At 38.9% G+C, this 14,182-nt stretch overlaps 1 protein-coding gene across 1 annotated transcript; it reads left to right on the forward strand.

Annotated features, from left to right (window-relative positions):
- The first annotated feature begins 12,052 nt into the window (after window positions 1–12,052).
- On the forward strand, window positions 12,053–13,888 carry LOC107781443 (zinc finger BED domain-containing protein RICESLEEPER 2-like). Its single transcript, XM_075224884.1, has 6 exons — window positions 12,053–12,145; window positions 12,263–12,303; window positions 12,406–12,927; window positions 13,016–13,174; window positions 13,274–13,422; window positions 13,686–13,888. The coding sequence occupies exons 1-6, from the start codon at window positions 12,053–12,055 to the stop codon at window positions 13,886–13,888; spliced, it is 1,167 nt and encodes a 388-aa protein (XP_075080985.1).
- Window positions 13,889–14,182: the final 294 nt, after the last annotated feature.

The following is a 14,182-nucleotide window of genomic DNA, read 5'->3' on the forward strand; positions in this document are numbered from 1 at the left end:
TAGGGTTGTGATTATTTTGTGACTATTGTTATTCGAATATTGATATTAATTTCTTAGTTTATTGTATTATTTTATTTATTTAATCCTACACTTAATTATTTGATTGCTTGATCACCAATTGAATACTATCTACGAATCTAGAATTGAACTCGAAAGTGAGAATTCTAGATTGCATATAGGATTGAGTACAGCAAGTTCTTGAACTTGGGCATCGGGGAACAGATTCGCAGTTAGGATAGACATATACCTAATTGCCTTGCTTGGTTGATTTACAGGAATTATAAATGTGTTCTTGTTATAGGCGTTAGGTAAGCTTGAATAGGCGAGTAAGAACTCGACAGATTCTTATGAGCAATATTAACCCTGTTAACCAATAAACTAAATAAATTAGTTAGTCAATTCAATTGAAGAATACAATAGGAATATTAGATAACCCATAACCCTAGATCGTTTTCATCACATTGATAATATAAAAATCTGCTCTTCCTCTGTTTAAAGTTCATTAGTTATTTTATTTTTAGTTTAATTATTTTAATCCTTGTTCAAATAATTAGGATAGTCTGATCTAGTTAATAGTTGATAACAAGTCCTCGTGGGTTCGACATCCGACTTTTAGTCACTTTATTACTTGACGACCGCGTATACTTACGTGTGCGTTTCGCCGCAACATTCGTACCTTAGCAGTAGTACCTTTTTAAGTGTGTCACGTTCCAGTTATATGCTAGTTGTACGTCGTTTCCTGCTTCGAGTTTGTACGAGCCTTTGCCGGTTATTCCGACAACTCGATACGGTCCTTCCCAGTTCGGTCCCAACTTCTCTTCGTTCGGGTTCCTGGTGTGTAATGTTACTTTCCTCAACACCAAGTCCCAAACTTTAAAGTTTTGGAGGCTGTCTCTTCTGTTGTAATACCTTTCTATTCGTTATTTCTGTGCGGCCAACCGGACCAGGGCGGCCTCCTACCTTTCATCCAATAGTTCTAGGCTCGTGATCATGGACTCACCATTTGGCTCTTCTGTCGAATACTGGAACCCGAGGCTCGGTTCTCCCACCTCGACTAGTATTAAGGCTTTGTCTCCGTAGAGCAATAAAAATGGGGTGGCCCTGGTATTGATTTTGAAGTCGTATGGTATGCCCACGGGACTTTGGGCATGATCTCCTTCCATTTCCCTTTCGCACCGATCAACATCTTTTTTAGATTTTGAAGTATGGTCTTATTTGTTAAATCTGCCTGCCCATTCCCACAAGGGTGATAAGGTGTTGATAGTATCTTCTTGATCTTGTGATCTTCGAAAAATTTATTTACGTTGCTGCCGACGAATTGTTTTCCATTATCGCAAACGATCTCAGCCTATATCCCAAATCGACATATTATGTGATCCTAGATGAAGTCAATGACTTCTTTCTCCTGGACCTTTTCGAATACTTGAGCCTCGACTAATTTGGAAAAATAATCTATCATGAATATTATGAATTGAGCTTTACAAGGTGCCCATTGTAGGGGACCGACGATGTCCATTCCCCACTTCATAAATGGCCACGGGGACAAAACCGAGTGGAGCATTTCTCCCGGTTGATGGATTATCGGGGCGTGTCTCTGTAAGTCATCGCATTTCCGTACGAAGTCCTTTGCATCTTTCTCCATTTCAGTCTAGTAATATCCGGCCCTAATTAGTTTTCGAACCAAATATTCTACCCCCGAATGGTTCCCGCAAGTGCCTTTGTGAACCTCGATGTGAACCGGCTCAGGGCGGTTATATGCCCGGTCAGCCTTTGAACGGCCTTGACGTTGTCTACAACGGTGATGTCCTCTGTGGCTTTGATTTTGTCGGGGTTGATCTCGATCTCTCGATTGGATACCATGAACCCGAGGAATTTTACCGATCTGACCCAAAATGCACATTTTTCTAGGTTCAGCTTCATATTGTATTTCTTCAGTATGTCGAAGGTCTCCTGCAAATGTTTCAAATGGTTCTTTGCTTGCAAGGACTTGATTAACATGTCGTCAATATAAACTTTCATTGATTTTCCTATATGTTTTTCGAACATTCGATTTACTAGGCGTTGATAGGTGGTACCGACATTCTTTAATCTAAACGGCATTACCTTATAACAGTAGTTACCAAATTTAGTGATGAGAGAAGTCTTTTCTTGATCGTCCGTGTCCATCCGAATTTGGTTGTACCCAGATTATGCATCGAGAAAACTAAGTGCCTCATGCTCGACCATTGCGTCGATCATCCGATCGATATTAGGCAAAGGGAAAGAATCCTTAGGGCATGCCTTGTTTAGATCTTTGTAATCTACATACATTCTTAGCTATTCCCTTTTTAGACACTACCACTACGTTAGTTAACCAGTCCGGGTATTTAACTTCACGGATGACCCTATTTTAAGGAGTTTGGATACCTCGTCCTTGATGAACGCATGCTTGACCTCGGATTATTGCCTCCTCTTCTGCTTAACCGGATGGAACTTCGGGTCCAAACTCAGCTTGTGTATGGTTACCTCCGGTGGGATCCCTGTTATGTCAAGATCGGACCAAGCAAAACAGTCTATGTTATCTTTAAGAAAATCGATGAGTTTTTTTCCTGAGCTCGGGGGTTAACCCCGTGCCCAGATATACCTTTCGATCCGGTAGGTGTTCGATTAATATGACTTGCTCCAACTCTTCGACCTTCTATTTGGTGGCGTCGGTATCATCATGAGCTATGAACGATCTTAAAACTCTGTAATCATCCTCCTCGTCTACTACTCGTTCCTCTGGTTCGGCCGAGATCAGCATTGGTGATTGCTATTTAATTTCTTCATATCTGGTTGGCTCTGTTTCCTTGATGTCGAAACCGTGGGCACCGGGATTACCTACGAACATCTCCTTTATGGCTGGCTTCTCTCCATAGACCGTCTTGACTCCTCCCGGCATAAGGAATTTCAATGCCTGGTGCAGGGTTGAGGGTACCACCCTCATGTTGTGAACCCACGACCTTCCGAATAGGGCATTATACCTCATGTCCTCTTCGATCACGTAGAACTTTGTCTCTTGGATCATCCCGACAGTGTTCACCGGTACGGTTTATCTCCCCTTTAGTGGTTTTACATGCCATGTTAAATCTGTTCAACACCTAAACTACCAGCACTATTTGGTCCCGTAACCCCAATTGCTCTACGACCCTCGATCTGATGATGTTGGTCGAGCTACCTGGATCAATCAATACACGTTTAACTCGAGATTTATTGATAAGTATGGATATTACCAGCGCATCATTATAAGGTTGTACGATGCCCTCAGCATCCTCGTCGCTGAATAAAATAGTTCCCTCCGGGACATAATCTCGGGTGCATTTTTCCCTTGTGATAGATACTTTAGTGCGCTTTATTATTGGCCCTTGGGGGACATTGACCTCCAATGATCATGTTGATGACGTGCTAAGGCTCCTCTTGTTCGGCCTGTTTGTCGGCGTCTCTATTCCTGAAGTGGTTTTTGGCTCGATCACTTAGGAATTCTTGGAGGTGCCTATTATTGAACAATCGGGCAACATCTTCTCTCCATTATCGGCAATGCTCGGTCCTGTTACTATGAGTGTCATGATACTTACACATCAAGTTAGGATCTCTTTGGGTAGGATCAGACTACAATTATCGGGACCACTTGGTCTCCTTGATGCGCCCGATGGATGATACGATGCTGGTAGCATCAATGTTGAAGTTATACTATGATAATATTGGTGCTTCCTTACCCTCGAGTGGCCTATTGAAACCATTTTTGCTCATTAGACCTCGTCTACCAAACCCTCAATCAACTCTCTTTTCATTCCTTGTGGGGTGACGCTCGGACCCATTTCGCTTTCGGTCCGCGTTGTACGGTTGGTACCGATCTCGGACCAGCCTTGGCTCATGATCGACGACTCTCTTAGACCTGTCTTCGGACCTGATGGGATAAACAGCCCCTGAAGGGGATTGATCCATGTCCAATCATCGCTCAATAGTGAATGGAAACGGTCGTTGGAAGAATAGTACCCAACAAGAGTCGGGGTTGATTTTCACAGGGAGTTTAATATGGGTGTTAGGTTATACACTTGATGAGAGCAAATTAAATAACTAAATTTCTCTTCCAAATAAAGAATTTTGTTTTCTACTTCTAAATTATCACTAACAATTATAAACTAAGGAGAAAAAACTAGAAAGCAAATGATTATTTTTTGTTGTTTTTACCAAATGGTTAAGCCTAGGGATGTGACCTTCACCTTGGTATTCGACTAATGGGTTAAGTACATTAACACTTGTTTTATTGATCGAGGTGTATTATAGCTCTCAACTCTAAGTTACCCACTCATTACCTCTCGGTTATAGAGTGATTTTGCCCAATTTGACTTTCACAAGCCCAAATGGGTATCATGATAAATAGTTGATATGAGCTCAAGTCGGGTTTTCCCTATCTCTAGTTCAAACCCTTTAATTAGGCTAATCAAATCCTTAATTACCCTAATTTCTTGTTAGCCAAGTTTTCCTAAAGTAGGTCCATCTTTCTCAAGTAAAGACCGAGTTAAAAAGGCATGAATCAATATTTGCAACCGTTAATTCTAAAATTAAATCATAAACAAGGCTAAATAATCAACATCCAATCATAAATAAGCATTAAATTAAATACCTATAAGGTTTACATAGTAGGGCTCGGTCACAACCCTAGTAAAAGTCTAGCTACTCATAGTAGGAAATGAAGAAAACAAAGAAGAAATACTAATTAAACTCATAATGTAAGATTAAAATAATAAACTATGATGTTTTAATCCCAAAATGGTCACAAATTTCCTAAAATGGAAAATTACAACAGCTACAGTTGCTTGAACTTCAAAACTTGACCTAAAAATATGATTCCCGTCTATTTATAGTGGCTCAAAATTCGCTGACAAAAATGCCCCTCGGGAGGTTCTGCGGCTGCAAAATTCCATGTGTTGTCCGCATATTGCTTGGTCTTGTAGGGACTTGGATTCTGTAGCCGCACAATTTGATCTGTGGCTGCAAATTAGCTTCTGCGGCCGCACTTCAGGCAAGGCTTCAGGTTTTGGTGATTTGCAAACTCTCTGAAGTTTTGAATTCTTGTCAGTGCGGGCCCTATTCAGCGACTGCACAATTCATGTGTGGTCCGTACTTCTGCTTAATGTTTGCTAGGCTTTTTCACCAATTCTGCAGCCGCAGAGGGAATTCTGCGGTCCGCAATTGCTTCTGCGGCCACAGAAATACCTCTGCGGACCGCATTTCTTGTGTGTTGTGCCCCTTCTTGCCTTGTGAGTCGGAACACTCCTTTTGTCGGAGTTTTTCATAAGAGCCCAAATATCCAGCACTCCTACAATTTGCACACTTTCATTAGTTTTGGGAACATAAATCAATACTTTCGGACTAAAACAAAATAAAAAAGGTACTAATAAGTGGTCAAAATCCACACTTATCAACTCCCCCAAACTTAAGTTTTTGCTTGTCCTCAAGCAAATAGATTAGTTCCCACCTCCTCAAAGTTAAAGGTCATTTCAGCGAGTCAATGGTGAGCCATTCATACTCAGTTGGGACCAACAATTACCCACACTACCCATGTATTATTAACAACGTTACAAGTCAAATATTTATGCACATATAGTTCTAATGTGATATTTGAGATTCAAGAATTGATTTTACTCATCAATGACTCTTGTTCTATCATGTAGGTCATGGTAGACTCCAAATTCTTCCTGCTCTACTTTCCATTTGCCAACCTCACTTAAAAAGTTAGCACTCAATCTTAAAAGTCATGAAAGAATCACTCTTCTCTCACAAGAAAATGTCACAAGTACGGCTTCAAGTACCATAGGCTTGCCCCTCTTGTAGATCACCACTAATGTAATCTCACTCGATTTGAAATCAAGTAGGACTTCTTTCGGGTTGTAATGAAGGCTTTTAGATAAGGGTAGGATACCATATGTGTAAGTGGTTACACCATTCCTTAAGCACTCTACATTTTCATTTCTCGGCTCACAATTACCAATTCTTAGAGACATTTTCTTTTTATTTGGGCTAGAGAGACTTAACATCACTCTTTCTTGTTCATTTCATTCTTTTTTTCTACCTTTGATAATCATGTTAGGAATCAATACCTCTTTTTGAATCCATCAACTCTTTCACTTATTCTTTTTTTTACATTTTTCTTTTTGTTTTTTTTCTTTTCTTGCCTTCTCTTTTCATAGAGATCATTTCTTTTCTCTTTTTTGTGCCTTGATACCTTTTTCAGATTCCTTATCTCTCCCCCAAATTTATGCTTTAAGCCACTTATTTCACAAGAGAGTTAAGGAAAGTCCGGGTACCAAGAGAGAATCACAACCAAACGGGTAAAGGCTTATAACATGGTTATCAAATGAGAAAGGCTAGAGGCTCAAAGGGGGTTGACTAGGGATAATGATATTGGTTGGCAATAAGATGCTCAAACGGGCCAAGGAAAGCCTACAATCATTTGTCAAACCAAGCAAAACTTAGGTTTTCGCCTTGAAGCACATTCGGGGCAAGTTCTAGACAATTCGCACGGATACTTGGACTAGCAACAATTCATCTCCCCTCACGCAACTATATCATGAAAGAGGATAGAGTCAAGAGCCTACAACAAGCACACTCAAGTTTAAAGATCAATATGGTCCAATAAACCACTCGATGATTTCCAAAGTCAACTCAAGAGTCTCAAAGTCACTAACTAGAGCTATTTCTTTCAAAATCCCTTGTCTCTACCTTGAGTTAAACAACAATACAATATCGCCCACCTTGAACTCTTTGTTCCAAATGTAGTTATCATGAACAAATTTCATCTTTTCTTTGTACAAGGACGAACTCCTATAAGCATGGTACCGGAACTCATCCAATTCATTCAAATGAGCAACCCTCAAGTTAGCGGCTACATCCAAATTAAGATTCAACTTCTTTAGAGCCCACATTGCCTTGTGCTCTAGTTCCAACGGAAGATGATAAGCTTTTTCGAACACCAACCGGTATGACGACATTTCGATAGGTGTTTTGTAAGCCATCTGATAAGACCATAATGCATCATCAGCTTCTTGGACCACTCCGTTCGATTAGCATTCCCCATTTTAGACAAGATACTCTTTATCTCCCGGTTGGAGACTTCCACTTGCCCACTAGCTTATGGGTGATAGGGAGTCGTGACTTTGAGAGTAACACCATACTTGCTAAGTAAAATGTCAAAAGCCATATTGCAAAAGTATGACCCCCCATAGCTTATAATTGCACGTAGAGTACCAAACCTTGTGAAAATATTCTTGTTCAAGAAATTCACTACACTTCTCGCCTCATTGTTGGGTAAAGCAACGGACTCAACCCATTTGGACACATAATCCACCGCGACCAAGATGTAGGTATTTCTACAAGATCTCACAAAAGGTCCCATGAAGTCAATGACCCACACATCAAAAATATCAATCTCCAAAATAGTTGTGAGAGGCATTTCATTTTTCTTTGAGATTCCACCGGCCCGTTGACATTCATAACATCTTTTCACTAACTCACTAGCATCCTTGTAAAGAGTGGGCCAATAGAAACCACAACTAATCACTTTGGTCGCCGTTCTTACTCCACCATGATGACCACCATATGGAGAAGAATGAAAAGCCTCAAGAATATCACCTTGCTCTTCTTCCGGTACACACCTCCTAATCACTCCATCTGTACAAATCCGAAAAAGGTATGGTTCATCCAATAATAATCTTGACAATCTATTATGAGGTTCTTCCTTTGGCTTGAAGAGAACTCATCCGGAATGATTCCACACAAAACAAATTTGCTAAGTCCGTGAACCATGGACCTCTTTCATTGAAATTTCCAAAAGTTGCTCATTGGGGAAGGAGTCATTGGTTTCAAGGCCATCATACGACCTCCCCTCCTACTCCAAACGAGACAAGTGGTCGGCTACTTGGTTTTCACTACCTTTTCTATCTTGGATGTCAATATCAAATTCTTGTAACAAGAGCACCCTTCTCATCAACCGAGCTTTGGAGTCCTTTTTTCTCATAAGATAACAAAGTGCCGCATGATCCTTGTGGGTATTAACTTTTCATCCATCAAGTACGGGCGAAACTTCTTAATTGTAAACACAATAGCAAAGAGCACTTTCTCCGTAACGGTATAGTTGACTTGGGCACTATTCATGTGTTTTGCACTCGTAAGTAGACCGGATGGAAAATCTTGTTGATACATTCCCCCCAAACAGCCCCAACCGCTACGTCACTTGCATCACACATGAGTTCAAAAGGCACACTCCAATTTAGAGCGGTGATGATGGGAGTAGTTGTCAACTTGAGCTTCAACAATTCAAAAGCTCTCGTGCAATCATCATTGAAATTAAACTTGGCATCCTTCTCAAGAAGCTTGCACAACGGGTTCACCACCATAGAGAAATATTTGATAAAGCGCCTGTAAAAACCCGTATGGCCTAAAAAACTCTGCACACCCTTCACCGAAGTTGGGGGTGGAAGCTTAGAAATTACCTCATTCTTTGCCTTGTAAACATCAATTCCATTCCTTGAGATTTTATGGCCAAGGACAATACCTTCCTTGACCATGAAATGGCATTTCTCCTAATTGAGCACACAAATTGGTTTCTTCAAATCAATCCAACACTTTGTCCAAATTTGCAAGTCAATAATCAAAAGAATCCCCAACTACCGAGAAGTCATCCATGAAAACTTCAAAGTAGTCCTCCACCATGTCCGTGAAAATAGCCATCATACACCTTTAAAAGTTAGTTGGTATATTGCACAAACCAAATGGCATCCGCTTAAAAGCAAATGTACCGTAGGGAAATATAAAGGTTGTTTTCTCTTGATCTTCCGGAGTAATGAGAATTTGGTTGTAGCCCGAGTACCTATCAAGAAAATAATAAAATGCACGGCTGGCCAATCTATCGAGTATTTGATATAAAAAAGGAAGTGGAAAGTGATCCTTCCTTGTGACTTTGTTAAGTTTGCGATAATCCATACACACCCTCCAACCGGTCATCGTTCTTGTAGGAATCAATTCATTCTTGTCATTGGTGACCACCGGCATGCCCCCTTCTTTGGGACACATTGAACCGGAGAAGTACATGAACTATCGGAGAAGGGGTAGACAACCCCGGCATCCAACCACTTGATAATCTCCTTCTTGACAACTTCTTGTATAGCCTCATTAAGTCTTCTTTGATGTTTAATAGATGGTTTTGCACCATCCTCCAACTTGATCTTACGCATGAAAAATACGGTTATTATACCCCGAATATCCACCAAGGTCCACCCAATAGCGTTCTTCCTTTTTTGTAGTACCGCCAATATAGAATCTACCTGCACGTTAGTCAAACAAGAGAAAAGAATAATCAGTAAAGTAGAACAAGGGCGAAGAAATTCATACCGGAGATGTGGAGACAATGGCTTTAACTCAAAGGCAGGTGGCTCTTCAATAGAAGGCTTTGTAGGAGGAGTCTTCCTATTTTCAAGATCCAAGGACAATTTTCAGGGTGCATAGTTATACGACCCCATTCCTTGCAAAGAATTCACACATTCCATGAAGCCATCTATCTCATCATCATCAAAGTTGAGCAAGATGGCCTCCAACATATCACCAACATTGGTTGTAGCACTTGTATCATCAACAATGACATCGGTCACCAAGTCCACAAAAGAACACACCTCGTTGCTATTTGGTTGCCGCATGGACTTACACGCATGGAATACCATTTTTTCATCACCAACCCAGAAAGTGAGTTCTCTGGCTTCAACATCACAAAGAGCCTTACTCATAGCAAGGAAAGGTCTCCCAAGAATAATTGAAACCTCCTAATCAACCTCACAATCTAGAATGACAAAATCCGCCAAAAGAATGAATTTATCAAGCTGGACCAAAACATCTTCAATCACACCCAATGACTTTTTCACGGTACGATCGGCCCTTTACAATCTCATAGAGGTGGGTCTTGGTTGCCAATCTAGGAGGCCGCATGATGGCCTTGAAATTAATGACTCCTTCCCTGATGAGTAACTTTTGGCAATTCCAATGAAAGAGGAGCCATGGTTCACGGACTTAGCAAATTTTCTTGTGTGTGGAATTATTCCGGATAAGTTCTCTTCAAGCCAAAGAAAAAAGCTCAAAAGGGATTGTCAAAATTATTATTGGGATGGATGGTACCTTTTCCGGATTTGTACGGATGGAGTGATTAGGAGGTGTGCACCGGAAGAAGTAGGGGTGGGCATAATACCGGCCGAACCGAAAAAACCGGCCGAACCGTGAATTTTGGTTTTTCGGTTTCGGTTTAATCGATTATTCGGTCGGTGTGCGGTTTTTAAATTTTAAAATTTTAGTTTTTCGGTGCGGTTTACGATTTTGGTGTTTCGGTTTTCGATTAAACCGAAAAACCAAAATTTTGGGTATGAGTCCAAAATTTACATTACCCATCTGAAGGTTGAAGCCCAATACCCATCTGAAGCCCACCCAATTTACCCAAACCTTAAGCCTAATTAGCCTACAAACTAAAACTTACGTTACTTCCCATTTTCCTTCCTTAGAAATTAGAAATTAGGGTTCCTCCTCTGTCTACAGTGCTGCCGAGTGTCGACGCCCCTGTGACGCCTTCTTTCTCAGCTCGTCGCTCATCTTTCTTCCTCGGGTTAGTCATTAGTGATTGCCTCCTTCTGCGTTTTCCTTCCACTACACTTCTAAGGTACCTCTTTTGTGTCAATTTTTTCAAACGTGCTAATCCATTCAATAAAGACATTAGGGACAACTTAAGCTACATTAGTTTATTCTAGTGTCTTATTCTTGTTCTCTTCAATAATACTTTACAAATACGACCACATGATGTTAAATACTACTTAGTTAGTTAGTTTATTTATGAATATATTTTCAGACAATACCAACTCCCTTTTTGTTTCCTATTATAATTTTCACTCATGTACAGTGTACTACATTTTTCCAGTCCAAAAACCCTCAACTTATAAATGTAAGAGTTATATAGAAAATCTTTCAAAGGAAAGATCATTCAAACTTCGAAGCATATAAAGAACTTCTATATCTCTGTCTTTTTTATCTTCTCTGTGTTGATATAACTTTGACAACAATAGAAAGCAGTATGCATATGGTATTTTAATATACTTGTTATATGATATCACTCAAAGTTTTAATCTTCTCTGTGTTATGGTAGTTTAACATTTGTTATAGGATATAACATATATATACATTTGTTATAGGATATAACTTTGCGTGATATTGCACAACTAGAACATTTGGACTTAAAATTGTTTACCGATTTGCTTTTTTAATTCTGTTTTAATTTAATTTTCTATAGATGGCAGAAGTTGAAAGTAGAGTAAGTGAGGTGAGTTCATCTGAAAGCGAACCTACTTCTTTACCTACAAATTCAGTTGAAACTAGTCAAGGCCCAAAAAAAAGAAAATTCGTACAATGCAGATCAACTGCTTGGGATCATTTTAAAAAGTTTAAAGATGATAATGGAGGTGATAGAGCAAAGTGTAAACATTGTGGTCATGATTATAAGGCTGATTCACGATTGAATGGAACAACATCATTGAATACTCATTTAAAGAAGCATCCAAAAATACCACGTAAAGTTGATAATACACAAACACAATTGTGTTTATAAAAGGATGGGCAAATTAATGGTGGGGTGCTTTGAAAATTTGATCAAGAACTAGTTAGGACGGCTTTAGTTGAGATGGTAATTACAGAGAAATTACCTTTTAGCTTTGTTGAAAAGAAAGGCTTTAAGAAGTTTATGAGCATAGCCCAACCTCTATTTAATGTTCCTTCTCGTAGGGCAATTACAAGGGATTGTTTTCAAGTTTACAATGAAGAGAGGCTTAAACTAATGAAAAATTTCAGAGAAGTAAAACCAAAAATTTGCTTTACCACAGACACATGGACTTCACTACAAAGAATTAACTACATGTGTTTGACAGGTCATTTTATTGATAGAAATTGGGTGTTGCATAAAAGAATACTAAATTTTTGCCCTATATCTAGTCATAAGGGCGACGAAATGGCAAAAGTTATTGGTAATTGTTTGCTTGAATGGAAATTGGATAAGGTATTCATTGTTACTGTTGATAATGCTTCTTCGAATGATGTCACGGTCAAAGAATTGTCTAAACAACTAGATATGTGAAAAACGAATTCGATGAGTGGTAAGCATCTTCATGTGAGATGTATGGCTCACATACTTAATCTAATTGTGCAAGATGGTTTGAAGAAAATTGATATTTCTGTAAAATGTGTTAGACAAGCTGTGAGGTATGTGAGATCATCTCCGCAAAGGACCTTAAAGTTTAGGGAATGTTGTGCACATCAAGATGTAGAATGTAGCAAAACATTGTGTTTGGATATTTCTACTAGGTGGAATTTCACCTACTTGATGTTGGAAATAACGCAAAACTTTGAGAAGGCCTTTGACAAGCTTCATCTTTTTTATGATGGATTTTCTACTCATCTTTGTATGCATGTTTGTGAGGATGGGAATGTTGCAGGTCCATTTGTATGTGATGATTGGGTGAATATGAGAAACGTGATAAAGTTTCTTGAAAGATTTCACAAACTCTCCGAAAAAGTTTCAGGTTCACGTTATGTCACTTCCAATTGTCATTTTGAGGATATATGTGAGCTTGATAGTCATTTGAAAGCTTGTTTAGTTAGTGATTATACTAATTTGAGTAAGATGGCAGGGAGGATGAAAGAGAAGTTTAAAAAATATTGGGGTGAACCTGAAAAGATGAATAAAATAATATTCATTGCTTTTGTAATAGATCCTCATAACAAATTAGAGTATGTTGGTTTTGCACTTGAGAAAATGTTCGGGGAGGAACCAGGAAAGAAATTAACTGCCGAAGTGGATGCTTATTTGAATTCTTTGTTTGGGGAGTATAAAAAAAAAATATTCCAAAGGATGTTATCTTCAATCATCTTTATCTAAATCTACTTCATTTGATGACACATCTGATTCATCTAGTGGGAATGTGAGAACAAAATATGTGAGAACAAAGCAATTATTAAAAAGGCAAAAGGAAGACTCCGAAAGTGTAGGTGCTAAATCTGAGTTGGAAAGATATATTGGTGAAGGACAAGAGCCATTGTCTGATGATTCTAATGACTTTAAAATATTAGATTGGTGAAAAATTAATGCGCCTCGATTTCCTATTCTATCTGAGCTAGCTCGTGATGTATTAGCCATTCCAATTTCAAGTGTTGCATCAGAATGTGCATTTAGCATCGGTGGCCGCATTCTTGATTCATTTAGGAGTTCATTGACTCCTCGGTTGGTGCAAAGTCTTGTTTGTGTTCAAGATTGGTTTAGATGTGAGGGTACTCCTATTAATGTTGAAGAAGATTTGGAGTTTCTTGAGCAAATTGAACTTGGTAAGGTTTTGTGTTTTATGAGTGTTTTAGTAAAAATTAGTTTACTTTGTAAGTTTAAATGACACACTTTATCAACTTATATTTAGATATGGCAAAGAGCGAAAGAGAGACTTGCATAGTTGAAAGAGATACTAGCATTGTTGATGCATAGTTTGAACACGTGGTAAGTTTAAAGATTTGCTTGTTTTATGATATCCTTTATTCCTTTTGTTATTTATAATTAAAAATATTTTACTAACTTGTGATATTTTCTTTTTTTGTAGGTTCAACTATGCCTCGTGGTCCTAAAGCTAGATCGTCTATTTGGGAATATTTTGAGCTAGTTGAAGTAAATGAAGAAGCCCGCAAAGCAAAGTGCCTTCATTGTGGTCGAGTTTATAATTGTCATCCGAAGTATTATGACACTTTTGGCTTAGTGAAGCATATTAAGAAGTGTCTCATGCCTCATCCAGTGATTCGTATTTAAGACTTTAAGTATCCTTTTCTAGACTTACTTTGTGGCTTGTGGCTTGTGGCTTGTGATTAGTTTGCCACTGTTTTGTTGTTTGGTGATGGTATTTCTAGACTTGTTTTGGACTTTGGTAGCTGCGAGTTTTAGCTAAACTGTGTTTGATGAATTGTGTTTGCTTATCTTCTTATTTGAAGTAATTAATGCCACGTCTGAAATCTTTCAGTGGAACGTCTATCTATATTTAGTTATATAAATGGTATATCTCTTGGTTTGTATTTCCATTTTCTGTCGCATAGTGCATGCCAAAGA

This window comes from Nicotiana tabacum, chromosome 2, assembly GCF_000715075.1.
Source record: "Nicotiana tabacum cultivar K326 chromosome 2, ASM71507v2, whole genome shotgun sequence".
Taxonomy (NCBI): Eukaryota; Viridiplantae; Streptophyta; class Magnoliopsida; order Solanales; family Solanaceae; genus Nicotiana; species Nicotiana tabacum.